This window comes from Periophthalmus magnuspinnatus, chromosome 10 (genome assembly GCF_009829125.3).
Source record: "Periophthalmus magnuspinnatus isolate fPerMag1 chromosome 10, fPerMag1.2.pri, whole genome shotgun sequence".
Lineage (NCBI taxonomy): Eukaryota > Metazoa > Chordata > Actinopteri > Gobiiformes > Gobiidae > Periophthalmus > Periophthalmus magnuspinnatus.
The window spans coordinates 35,817,497-35,830,089 of record NC_047135.1 but is presented as its reverse complement, the minus strand read 5'-3'; the positions used below and the strand labels follow the sequence as shown (position 1 = coordinate 35,830,089).

Below are 12,593 nucleotides of genomic sequence, written 5' to 3'. Positions count from 1 at the left end.
AAACTGAACGTCCGCCGTGTTCCCATGTGTCAGCGAGGCCTCAGTTAAACAAAAAACACAAATGGAAATCAGGCTTTAAATACAGCTCCAAGTTTACACCGTCATGACACTAATTAGTTTGTATCCTAGATTAAAAAACAGACATTTAATTTTTCTCAAACTGGAAATATAATATATGAACTTAATTATAACTGAACATAGTTGACACAGTATGAAGATTTTAAAATCCATAGTAACAGAAAAGTTATCAACCCTTAGGCCTGCCACGAGTTTTGAAGTTCGATATATCACTGATGAAAATACAGACAATAAACGATATTATTGAAACTCATTTTTGTCACTGACACAATCGCCTTAAGCAGAATGTCCCCCAAAAAATCAAAATATATGAACATGAGCTGCAACAAGTCACTGAAAAACAATTTATTCAACCTCCTAAAGCTCAAATCTGAGCAGAGTGCAGAAAAATAACAACACGCTCCTCGCCACAGCAGCAAGTCTCAAATCTGATATTGTCTTGGTTCAAAAGATTTAAAAAGTCCATATCAGCCCGGCCCTGTACAGTCAGAACCATCATTAACTCACTGCATGACGCCATTTTGTTTCTCTTCAGGACCTGATAAACCAGGGTCGTGCAAAGGTCATAGAAGCCACGAATTCCCTGAACTCTTTAAACCCGGAGACACTGGAGGACACGATTGCCAGAGTGGTACGTCTCCTTTAAACGGGTGTAATGCCTTTGAATGGACGTCTCAGTAATGATTTTTATATTTTAGTGGAAAGAAAACCCTGCACTGACCGAGAGCCAGGTCCACGCCGTCGCCCTGAACCGACAGGCCAACGTGGAGATGGAGATCAAACGGCGCGAGGCCGTTTACCGAGACATCCTGGCCCGGCAGCAGGGGGTATGTACCCGGGGGGGAAACGGGGGGGGTATGTGCCCAGGGGGGTATGTGCCTGTGGGGGTATGTGCCCGGGGGGGTATGTGCCCGGGGACAGTCGTGGGGGTGGGTTGTTTTACCCATAGACCTGCAGTGATGGGAGAATACTTTTATAAACTGTATTCACTTACAGAATACTCACTGTATTTTGTAAAGTCTGATACATGGACCAACCAGAGTCCTGTGTTCTGAATACTTGGAGTACTTTTACTGTGTTCTGAGTACTTTTACAGAGTTGCATTCATATTATAGAGTAAAAACACAACATAGGATTAAAACAGTTTAATGTTTCTCTGTTGGATTTGTGTTTCTTTTATCTCTAAAATGACACGTCTCATCACAAGAGCTGAGTTTTATATTTTTCTCATTTAGTTTGACCCTAATTAAAGTATTGTCCTGTTTTCCTTTGATTTAAGAAAAGTCACTGTATTCTGAGTACTGTACCAGAGTACAGTCACTCAGAGTACTCAGAGTACATATTCTCAGGACATGTATTCAGTTGTTCACACTGCAGATCGGGAGCAGCAGCTGTTTCTCTCGAGGTTCACTGCTCATAGAATAATCTGATCCTTGTGAGTTATGACCACATTTGATTTATGCCCTCTACTTTCTTGCAGCTAATGGGCTTTGTGCAGAAGCTAATGAACAACAGAAAGGTGCAGCAGCAGCAGCTGGCCCTGGCCAACCAGCAGTACCAGCTGGCCCTGGGAGCGTCTGGGATGAGCCAGATGGATCTGTTGGGACTCTACCAGCACCTCCACGGTTTAGGTTCTCATCAGGCCATGGGCAAAAGCCCGGGGCCCTCCAAAGGCTTGTAGGTCAGACGGGACGCTGTCGCTCTGCTCTCTGGTCCCAAAGGCTTCTTCTGCCAAGGCCCTGTTCTCATAAACGCCAACTATGAGACACTTAAGAACTCGCGCAGCCCGGTTCTCGGTGTGTAGTGGTGTAGTTTTGGGACTGCTGTACAGTGAGAGCCAGAAATGGGATCAACTCTCAGTTCATAATTTCGTAGTTCACTGAAAAGATGGATTGTGTTGTATAAATGTGTGTTCTATTATGGACATTAAATTTGTTTTTATTTCTTTCTTAAAAACATGTAAAGGTTATAAAATCTTTTCTATATAATTTTGAGTGTTTACTTGGTCGCTGAATGTGGTAAAGCTTGTGTTGTTCAAACCTCCGTGCCGGTTCCTGACCCTTTGGTTCACTTTGTCATGTGTTCTTTAGCATAGCACCGTCCTCTTTACTGTCCCACTTCCTCTTGGGTTGAACTAGAGGCAGCGTGTGAAGGACTGGCTCTCTGAAAGCACAACCCCTTCAGCCCGAGTACATCCGAGTACATCCGAGTACATCCGAGTACATCCGAGTACATCCGAGTACATCCGGGTGTATACGTGGGTACATCTGGGTACTTCACTGTCAGTTTGACGGCTGTGGATCTATGGTCTGGGTGCCGTTCGGTTTGTGTTCTAGTCCTGGTGTTTTTAGTCGCACCAGGAGTCGTCCAGACCTCATTTTGCCACTTTCTCGCTTTTTAAATGTTCAGACTGGTGTAGCTCTTAACACACAGAACTGTTGCTATAGTATTTCATAATGTATATTACGCCTTTGAAGAATGTTTTTATGTTCGACATGATTTGCCATGATCTCCTATTATCTTGATAAGTATTTAATATTACATTTAATAAAGTGACCAAACAGTGATCTGAGTCTGCGTCATTTACACGAGTCCAGAGGGTCAAAGGTCGGTTCACACATGTAGGAGTTTGATGCATCACTGAAGTAAATACAGACGATAATATTGAAACTAAACTATAAACAGAATTATCTAAAAAAAAAACGTCTATTTGTACAAAAAGTTAAATGACAAACTTTAGTAAATAAATGACAGAATGAAACACTTTAGGAGTTTGTTTCTATAATGAGTCATAAAAGTTCATAGTTCAAACTTCTAAAGCTCAAATCTCAGGAAAATAACCAAACTTTTCCCACTAGTGCAAAGAAAAACTCACGATAAAAACTGACCCACTGAAAGTATCAAAGTATCAAAGTATCGCTCCGTCTGTCGTGTCGATGGAGAGAATATCGTAACAGATCTGGACATTCACCAGATTTTTTTTAAAGACCATTTTAAAATATCTGATATTAGTTTTTTTACAGTGCCCCACATTTTCTCTCTTCTGTCAGTCTGTCGTCCCTCTTTCTCTCTCTCATCCCTCTCTCCCTCTGTTTTTTCTCCATCTGCCAGTCTTTTCCCTGTCTGTCTTTGCCTTTTCCACCTCTGTGAGCAGCTCTCTCATCCCTCTCTCTCTCCCCCCCTCTCTCTCTCTCTCTCCCTCTCTCTCTCCTCCCTCTCATCCCTCTCTCTGTTTTCTTTTCTCCGACTGCCTGTCTTTTCCTTTTCCACTCCTTTGCCCAATGGGAGCAGCTCTTAGAGATCTCCCTTTCTTCTCTCTCTCCCCCTCTCTCTCTCATCCCTCTCATCCCTTTGTTTTCTCTTTCTCTGTTTTCTTTCTTCTGTCTGTCTTTTTCTTTTTTCCACTCGTTTTCCCCGGGGAGCAGCTCTCTCAGCTCTCAGAGATCTCTCTCTTTCTCATCCCTCTCATGCCACTTTCTCTCTCCCTCTCTTTCTCTCTCTTTCTCTCTGTTTTCTTTCCCCTGTCTCTCTTTCCTTTTCCACTCGTTTTCCCCGGGGTCTCTCCGCTCTCAGAGATCTCTCTCATCCCTCTCTTTCTCTCTGTTTTCTTTCCCTTGTCTCTCTCTTTTCCACTCGTTTTCCCCGGGGTCTCTCGCTCTGAGGAACATTACGGCTCTTGCAGATGTTGAAATGTTGATCCATTTGACTTTATCCTCAGATTAGTGGATCTTGGGACTGTGGCACATCCAGCCGGGTCTGTGCAGCAAACAGCTGTTTCTGTCTGTTCGGTGCCGGGGGTCAGCGGGGCCCCTCGCGGCCCCTCTCGGCCCCGCGCGGCTCCTCGTCGTGGGTCTAAACCGCGCTGATGTGTAAAGGCAATTAGTATCTGGTGTCCGGTTGCATAAGGAATCTCATTTGATACGGTGAATGTGTGAGACCGTGGGGACGGAACAGCCCGGGGTTTATGAGGGACCCTGGGACCGGCGCTCTCCCCTGAGAAACTATGTGCTCCTGCTAAAGGGTTAATGCAAACGCCCGGCCCCCGGGCCGGCGCCGGACGCCGCGTTCAAACAAACTCAGAATATTTCAATAGAAGACAATTTTATTGTCAGGTTGGGGTCAGTTCTTCATGTCTGTGTCGTTTCAGTAGAATCTACAGTTCATATAACTTCAAGTTCATTACAAAATAAAGTCTTTGCAATAAATAAATATACATTTGTATTTGATATGGAGAAAATAAATATATTGTACATTTATAAATAGGATCCCCCATTTTACACCTCGGTCTGATTTCATAATGTTCTAGACACGGAACATCACAAGTCACGATTATCTGTGTCAAACAAGTGCATCCCCCGAGCCCCTGCACACACACACACACACACCCCTACGCACATACGCACATGCACACACACATGCACAGGTACAAGCGCACACACACACAGACACACACACACACACCCCTACGCACATACGCACATGCACACACACACAGACACTTACAAGCACACCCAGACACGCACACATGAACACATGCATGAACACACACATACAAGCACATCCACATGCACACTCACACAGTCACGCATACACACTCACACCCACTCACACACACACACACGCCTCTGACTCGTTCCGTGCAGTAAGTGCTTCTGTCCTGATCCGTGTTGACTTTAGTGGTTTTGTTCCACTTTGTACCTTTGATTAAAAAAGTCATGTTCCAGTTTGACTTCAGGTTCACAAACTTTTCCTGTACCTTTAGAAAGTGTCGTTCTGTGTGTGGAATGTGCCCTTGTGTCCAGATGATCGTTGGCGTCACTGCAGCGCGGTCTCCTCCTCGGTGGCGTCCTCCTGTGGGATGTCGGACCTGTGGGTGTGTGTGGCGTTTCCTCTCGTCGTGTTTATGTCCGTGCTCCACAAACTTGGCAGAGGCTTCACAAAGTGACTTCAGGAGGTTTGAAACCAGCTCCATCTTGAATAAACAGTTTCATGGCAGGTCCAGCATCTTCACACCAGCTCGTCCCCTCTGACCCCTCGGACGGCCGCGGTCACCTGTACTGGAACGAGTCCCTGTACGCCTGCGGTATCCGCTCGATCTCCACCGGTCTGGGTAAGAAATGTGTGAGTTTCTGGTGTCTTTTAGTCCGACTCCCTTCTCTGGGGGAGCCATCTTTGTTCAGGGCGACGTAGTAAAATCGTCCCGTGTCCGTGTGTTTGTAAAGAGTCGACGCGTACGTGTTGTACCAGTTCTCCTCAAACTGCTCCCTGAACACGCACTCGGCCGTCAGCTTCTTCTGCAGGAAACAAACAAAACGACACGATTAACGTCACGATTTTATACAGAGGTTTACACATTTATACACTTTTATACACATTTAGACACACATTCACACACATTTATACACACATTTATACACATTCACACACATTTATATACATTTAGAGACATTTATACACACATTTATACACACATTCACACACATTTATACACACAGTTATACACATTTAGACACATTCACACACATTTATACACATTTATACACACATTTATACACACATTCACAAACATTTAGACACATTTAGACACAGTTATACACATTTAGACACATTCACACACATTCACACACATTCACACACATTTATACACATTTATACACACAAGGGCACACACACACACAAGGGGGTTAAGTGTCTTGTCCAAGGACACAACAGCAGCGTTCATCTGTGGAGCTGGAATCGCACCAACAACCTGTGGGTCAGTGGATCTGAGCTCAACCGATGATGTTTATGTCGAGAGCAGGATTCAAACCACCAACTTTCAGATCAGTGGGCAAACGCTCTACCAACTGAGCCGCCTCCAACTCCAACTCTCCAAATACTGGCTGATGTTTTGATAGTTTGTGCCTATTGTGCGTCTCCACAAACGTCGTCCTCGCGTCCTTCCTCTGACCAGCAGCACAAAAACGTCGCTCACAAATTTCACACGTACAAAGTTTCAGCTCTAATTTGCGCCACTGACAAAAACTGCGGCGCAGCTCATTGTGTTTGTCCCGTGAACTGAAACGAACCCACAGAAACACAAAACGAACCCACAGAAACACACGGCAGGTGCTCATTACCCCAGAGGCTGAACCATCACAACCACAAGTGTCTTTTGTCCAGCCGCCCACGTGCTCCTGACCTGCTCCTGCCGGACCTGCTCCTGCCGGACCTGCTCCTGACCTGCTCCTGTCAGACCTGCTCCTGTCGGACCTGCTCCTGCCGGACCTGCTCCTGTCGGACGTGGTCTCTCTGGACTTCTTTAGCTCTGGACCTGGCTCAGGTCCGAGGTCTCGTAGCGTGAGCGATGGCGGTGGGGTCAGCAGGTGACCGGCGCTGGCTCACAGAGCGTGTGAGAACAATAAGACTCATCAGAGCGGCCAGGAACGCTCCGTCATGCGTCACACACGTCAGAGTCCAGCAGTGTCCAGAACCAACAAAACGCTGTCTTCTTCTCTCCTGCTGACCTCCTCTGCTGACCTCCTCTGCTGACCTCCTCTGACCACACAGTGACCACACAGTGACCACACTGCTCAGGTGAGTGCAGGACGACAGAACACACAGTGATGATGATGAAGGGTCAGGATGAGCTCGGCTGGACTGTGGACTGTGAAATCTAGACTCACACACACTGTACACACACACACTCATAACACACATCTCACAGACACGCACACACATCTCACACACACACACATCCCTCTCTCTCACACACACACACACACACACCCCTACATACACATCTGTCACGCACACATCTCTCACACACACACATCCCTCTCTCTCACACACACACACACACACACACACACATGTCCAGAGGCGTCGTGCTGTTGTGAGGCGGACGCTGCCTCTTCCAGTAAAACAGCTGAGTAACACAAATCTCCCACAATCCCCCGTGTCAGAAAAGTGAGTCAGACGAGAGTAAAAGAAATGAGCCCAGAAACAGATTTGTCCAGGTCAAGTCCAAACGCCACTAACACAACACGTCTGACACAAAACACAACACGTCTGACACAAAACACAACACGTCTGACACAAAACACAACACGCCTGACACAAAACACAACTAACACAACACGTCTGACACAAAACACAACACGTCTGACACAAAACACAACTAACACAACACGTCTGACACAAAACACAACTAACACAACACGTCTGACACAAAACACAACACGTCTGACACAAAACACAACTAACACAACACGTCTGACACAAAACACAACACGTCTGACACAAAACACAACACGTCTGACACAAAACACAACACGTCTGACACAAAACACAACACGTCTGACACAAAACACAACACGCCTGACACAAAACACAACTAACACAACACGTCTGACACAAAACACAACACGTCTGACACAAAACACAACTAACACAACACGTCTGACACAAAACACAACTAACACAACACGTCTGACACAAAACACAACACGTCTGACACAAAACACAACTAACACAACACGTCTGACACAAAACACAACACGTCTGACACAAAACACAACACGTCTGACACAAAACACAACACGTCTGACACAAAACACAAATAACACAACACGTCTGACACAAAACACAACTAACACAACACGCCTGACACAAAACACAACACGTCTGACACAAAACACAACACGTCTGACACAAAACACAACACGTCTGACACAAAACACAACTAACACAACACGTCTGACACAAAACACCACTAACACAACACGTCTGACACAAAACACAACACGTCTGACACAAAACACAACACGTCTGACACAAAACACAACACGTCTGACACAAAACACAACACGTCTGACACAAAACACAACACGTCTGACACAAAACACAACTAACACAACACGCCTGACACAAAACACAACACGTCTGACACAAAACACAACACGTCTGACACAAAACACAACTAACACAACACGCCTGACACAAAACACAACACGTCTGACACAAAACACAACACGTCTGACACAAAACGCCGCTAACACAACACGTCTGACACGGCTGTACTTAAGGCGCTCTGGGGACACAGAGCTAACCTGCTCACCATGATCCAAACAGGAAGTGATCATGGACGCACTTCTGGCTCCAATTCACTTTCTATTGAAAAACTGTCGCTCTCTCATTCTGGTCTTAAATGTTCGTATTAACCCTCGACATGATCCTGGGGTTTTTATTTCACTATTGTGTCTGTAAATCAAGATATGAACATTAATAACAGACAAATCAGGTCCTTCTTTCCCCGAGGTCGCTCCTGTTAGCGTTAGCAACAGGTTTGATTGACAGCGTTGCTAAGTGCCTGCTCCCTGCTAAACCAGAGGTGTTACCTTCAACAGCCTCGCTCCTGATTGGCTCTTTGGTTGCTATGATACTCGCGGTTGGAATTCCAAATATGGGACTCTGCTCCAAATTCGCCGCTACACCTGCTCTGGCCTCGAGGAGATTCATTTAGAGCTGAAGCTGCGGTGACGTCACACTCAGTCACTTCTTTACACAGACTGTGGTTGGACCTGAGGGGTCTGTGTTGGACCTGAGGGGTCTGTGTTGGACCTCAGGGGTCTGTATTGGACCTGAGGGTCTGTGTTGGACCTGAGGGGTCTGTGTTGGACCTGAGGGGTCTGTGTTGGACCTGAGGGGTCTGTGTTGGACCTCAGGGGTCTGTGTTGGACCTCAGGGGTCTGTGTTGGACCTCAGGGGCCTCAGGTACTGCCCTGGGACATCTGATCCATGTGACCCTTTACACACTTCCTCTCTTTTGTTGTCACGGCGTCGGAGCCGCCGTCTGAGCTCATGTGCTTTATCTCTGACCGCTCGAGTGCGACCGGACGCCACTGCCCAAACCCTCTGAGTCTGCACTTTGGACAGATGTAAATGTGACAGTGAAGAGCCGTTTGACCAGGATCAGGACGGACTCACTTTCACTTTTGTTTCCTCTGTATTTTCACACACGTGTGTGTGCAGTGTGTGTGGTGCGTGTTTTTGTGGTGTTTTTGTAGTGTGTGTAGTGTGTGTGGTGTATGTGTGTGTAGTGCGTGTGTGTGGTGTGTGTAGTGGGGGTGTGAGTGTAGTGTGTGTGTGTATGTGTTATGTGTGGTGTGTGTAGTGCATGTAGTGTGTGTGTAGTGTGTGTGTGGTGCGTGTAGTGTGTGTGTGGTGCGTGTAGTGTGTGTAGTGTGTGTGGTGTGTGTGTGTGTGTGTGTGTGTGGTGTGTGTGTGTGTGTAGTGTGTGTGTGGTGCGTGTAGTGTGTGTGTGGTGCGTGTAGTGTGTGTAGTGTGTGTGGTGTGTGTGTGTGTGTGTGTGTGTGTGTGTGTGGTGTGTGTGTGTGTAGTGCGTGCAGTGTGTGTGTATGTGTGTGTGTGGTGTATGTGAGACCACTGCCCGGTCTCAAACTGACCAGACCAGGAGCAGTGGCCGAGGCCTTGGACTCACCGACCCATAGAGCTCTCCTTTCTCGTTCATGCCCAGGTAAAGTCCAGCGTCCACTCCCCTGATACTGACCAGGCCGACCGCCAGACTGATGAACTCCAGTATACCTGCGGTAGACACACGGACAGTGACCACATGAGCACAGTGACCACATGGTGACCACTCAAGCACAGTGACCACACGGGCACAGTGACCACACAGTGACCACACGATGACCACACAGGCACAGTGACCACACGGTGACCACACAAGCACAGTGACCACAAGGACACAGTGACCACATGGTGACCACATGAGCACAGTGACCACACAAGCACAGTGACCACAAGGACACAGTGACCACATGGTGACCACATGAGCACAGTGACTACACGGGCACAGTGACCACACAAGCACAGTGACCACAAGGACACAGTGACCACACGGGCACAGTGACCACACAGAGACCACATGGGCACAGTGACCACATGGTGACCACTCAAGCACAGTGACCACACGGGCACAGTGACCACACAGTAACCACACGATGACCACACAGGCACAGTGACCACATGATGACCACACAGGCACAGTGACCACACGGTAACCATACGGGCACAGTGACCACATGAGCACAGTAACGATCCAGTAACCACACAGCCACGGTGACCACGCAGAAACCACACAGTGACCACACAGTGACCGCACGGTGACCACACGGTGACCACACGGTGACCGCACGGTGACCACACGGTGACCACACAGTGACCGCACAGTGACCACACGGTGGTACAGACACAGCTCTGTTCTGAGTCTCTGGACTTTCCTCTGGGTTTATTTAAGGTGAGGCAGATTTTCAGAATTCAAAACTGAGACACACCCGAGTCTGGAGTTTGGAGGAAACAGAACAGAGAAAAAGACTTTAATGTCTCGGCCACTTGATGGTCACTTATCTGTCACTTATCTGTCACTTATCGGTCACTTGTGGGTCATATTTTTTGCCTTCTGCTCATTTTCAAACCCTGTTTTCTGTTTTTATCCAAACAGATGTTTGTCCCTCTTTGCTGATGATGGGGTCAGATGGGTCAAAAATAGGGACATCCGGGTCATTTCTTGAATAAAACTGGGACAGGTCATTGGTTTTGGGACAGAGGACACAGGGCTCAGGACTGGGGCTGTCCTGGGTCAGTGGGGACGTGTGGTCACTCTGGGGTCACATTTATAAAGCGCGTGCACGTGCAGAAGTGTTTCCCTCGTGACTTTGAACGAAACGTTTGTGATTTATATAAAAAAGACTAAACGTGAAAATGAGCGGAGCGATGCAGAAGTTTGAGGAAGTTTGAGACGTTACATTATTTTTCTCCACGAGGCCCCGGATGACACAGCGCGTGCACAGTTTTATTGAGGCTCGTGGCGAAACGTCGCGAGTCTCGGATGTTTAAAGTGAAAAGCAGCGCGTGAGTTCAAAGCGGAGGAAACAGCGCGTAAAACGAGGCCCCGCGGCGGAGGTGAGGCCGTGACGCGGAGGTGAGTCACAGACTGGCCCCGGAGAGTGGCACCTGGGCCCCATGTCCACAGCACCTCCCCGCACCTCCTCCTCAGGGGCCTCTCACAGACACAAGTGCACGAGGACCACGACCACCCATCAGCCGCGCGCGCTCACTTCACCATAAACTCTTTGAACTCCCACAGTTCAGTGCGTGAAGTCATCCTGACCCACAGACAGGACTCCACGTCTACGGAGGCCTGTAGCGGACAGAACACGCGCTGTTTTGTGTTTATCAGTTACATTCCCGCAGATTCAGACCTGGTGCGTGTGTTTTTGGCGCAGAGGAGCACACCTGTGTCCCGCGCGCAGTGGGATTCAGTGCGTAAAGTGCGCCGTGGCGCGCCGTGGCGCGCCGTGGCGCAGTGACGCACGTCATGCAGCTCTTGGGATAAAGGTTCACAGCAAAACTCCTCATTAAACACAGCGCACATCAGAGACAGGAGGGTTATATTCTGCACATGTCCAGAGTGACTCCCCATGACCCGGGACTGTTACAAACGCAGCACAGGCTCGTTTAAGATGCTCGCCATGTTTGAAATTCTTTCCGTTCAGTGACTTTGTGAAGTATCGCCACACCAGAGCCTGTTGTTTTAACTGTGCTCAGGGTTTGCTCGGGCTTTTAGTTTCATTCTGAATCTCTGGTCTCAGGTTCAGTAAAGTGTAACTCACCGAATCTGCTGTGGTCCTGCCGTGTCCCGTGCACTGTCCCGTTGGGGAATATTTCTAGTTGGAAGCCGGTCCTGCAGTAAAGCTGCCGCCGCCTGAGGATCCCTTTGAGGTGTCCGAAGTCCGTGGGCGAGCCCCGCTGCAGCCTCCCTTCTATCTGCCCCAGACGCTCATTCAGGCCGCCCGGAGACTCCACCAGAGGAACCGTCCCGAGCGCAGGGAAACTCTGTAAATCCAAGTCGAGTGTCCCCAGAAAAGACCCGACCTCAGCCATGGTGTGCACGGCTGTCACATTCAGCGAAGGCATTTCAAAAGTCGAGTGTCTTATGGAGGGTTGGGAGGTGGACGGTCCATTCACGCGCAAAGCAAAGCGCGTCCTGCTCCAAACCCGCGCCGCTCACTCCACAAACGCTTCTGTTTGATATGTGCGTGTATCAAACACTGTTATATACATACTCCCCGTGCATTCTCACATTGGATATTCAAACACAGGCCACGCCTGGCTGGCATCTCTTCTTCCTCGCATCAATTTCACTTTCCACTCAAAAAGTGGCTTCTGTTTTACCTCAGTGAAACTTTCACATGATGAGCGCGTCCACGCGCCCGATCTGCCTCGAAATCACAGCTCCCAAAGAAAGTTTGGGAAAAACTGAGTCAAAACAACAAACAGATGGAAATAGTTCCTGATAATAAAGCAAAAAGAATCTGCACTCCCCAAGAACGCTGCGGATAATCTCAGCGCAATCCCGCGCAACTGACAGCGCCAAACGCTGCAGTGGGACGTTTTCAGAGCGCGCGTATCTCCACCTCCTCTGAGGAGCAGGTGCTTCCTCACCACGAGGC

General features: G+C 48.1%; 2 protein-coding genes across 3 annotated transcripts in view; one reads left to right on the top strand and one right to left on the bottom strand.

Annotated features, from left to right (window-relative positions):
• The window catches only part of atrx (ATRX chromatin remodeler), a 30,394-nt gene extending 27,750 nt beyond the window's left edge, over window positions 1-2,644 (top strand). For both annotated transcript variants that reach the window (XM_033973506.2, XM_033973507.2), the window contains exons 32-34: window positions 614-709; window positions 777-905; window positions 1,559-2,644. In XM_033973506.2, the coding sequence (XP_033829397.1) occupies window positions 614-709; window positions 777-905; window positions 1,559-1,759 (426 nt within the window). In that variant the 3' untranslated portion in view covers window positions 1,760-2,644. The remainder of the gene's footprint in view (window positions 1-613; window positions 710-776; window positions 906-1,558) is intronic.
• A 2,322-nt stretch (window positions 2,645-4,966) lies between these two features.
• On the bottom strand, window positions 4,967-12,135 carry fgf16 (fibroblast growth factor 16). Its single transcript, XM_033973547.2, has 3 exons — window positions 11,754-12,135; window positions 9,560-9,663; window positions 4,967-5,372 (listed from the first exon to the last, which is right to left on the bottom strand). The coding sequence occupies exons 1-3, from the start codon at window positions 12,055-12,057 to the stop codon at window positions 5,127-5,129; spliced, it is 654 nt and encodes a 217-aa protein (XP_033829438.1). The 5' UTR covers window positions 12,058-12,135; the 3' UTR covers window positions 4,967-5,126.
• Between the last annotated feature and the right edge of the window lie 458 nt (window positions 12,136-12,593).

Excerpts from the sequence above, each read along its gene's own strand:
- fgf16 (XM_033973547.2), bottom strand. The coding sequence starts at position 12,057 with ATGCCTTCGCTGAATGTGACAGCCGTGCACACCATGGCTGAGGTCGGG. Across the intron at positions 9,664-11,753 it reads GCAGGACCACAGCAGATTCG|GTATACTGGAGTTCATCAGT; the intron begins GTGAGTTACACT and ends TGTCTACCGCAG. Across the intron at positions 5,373-9,559 it reads AAGGAGAGCTCTATGGGTCG|AAGAAGCTGACGGCCGAGTG; the intron begins GTGAGTCCAAGG and ends TGTTTCCTGCAG.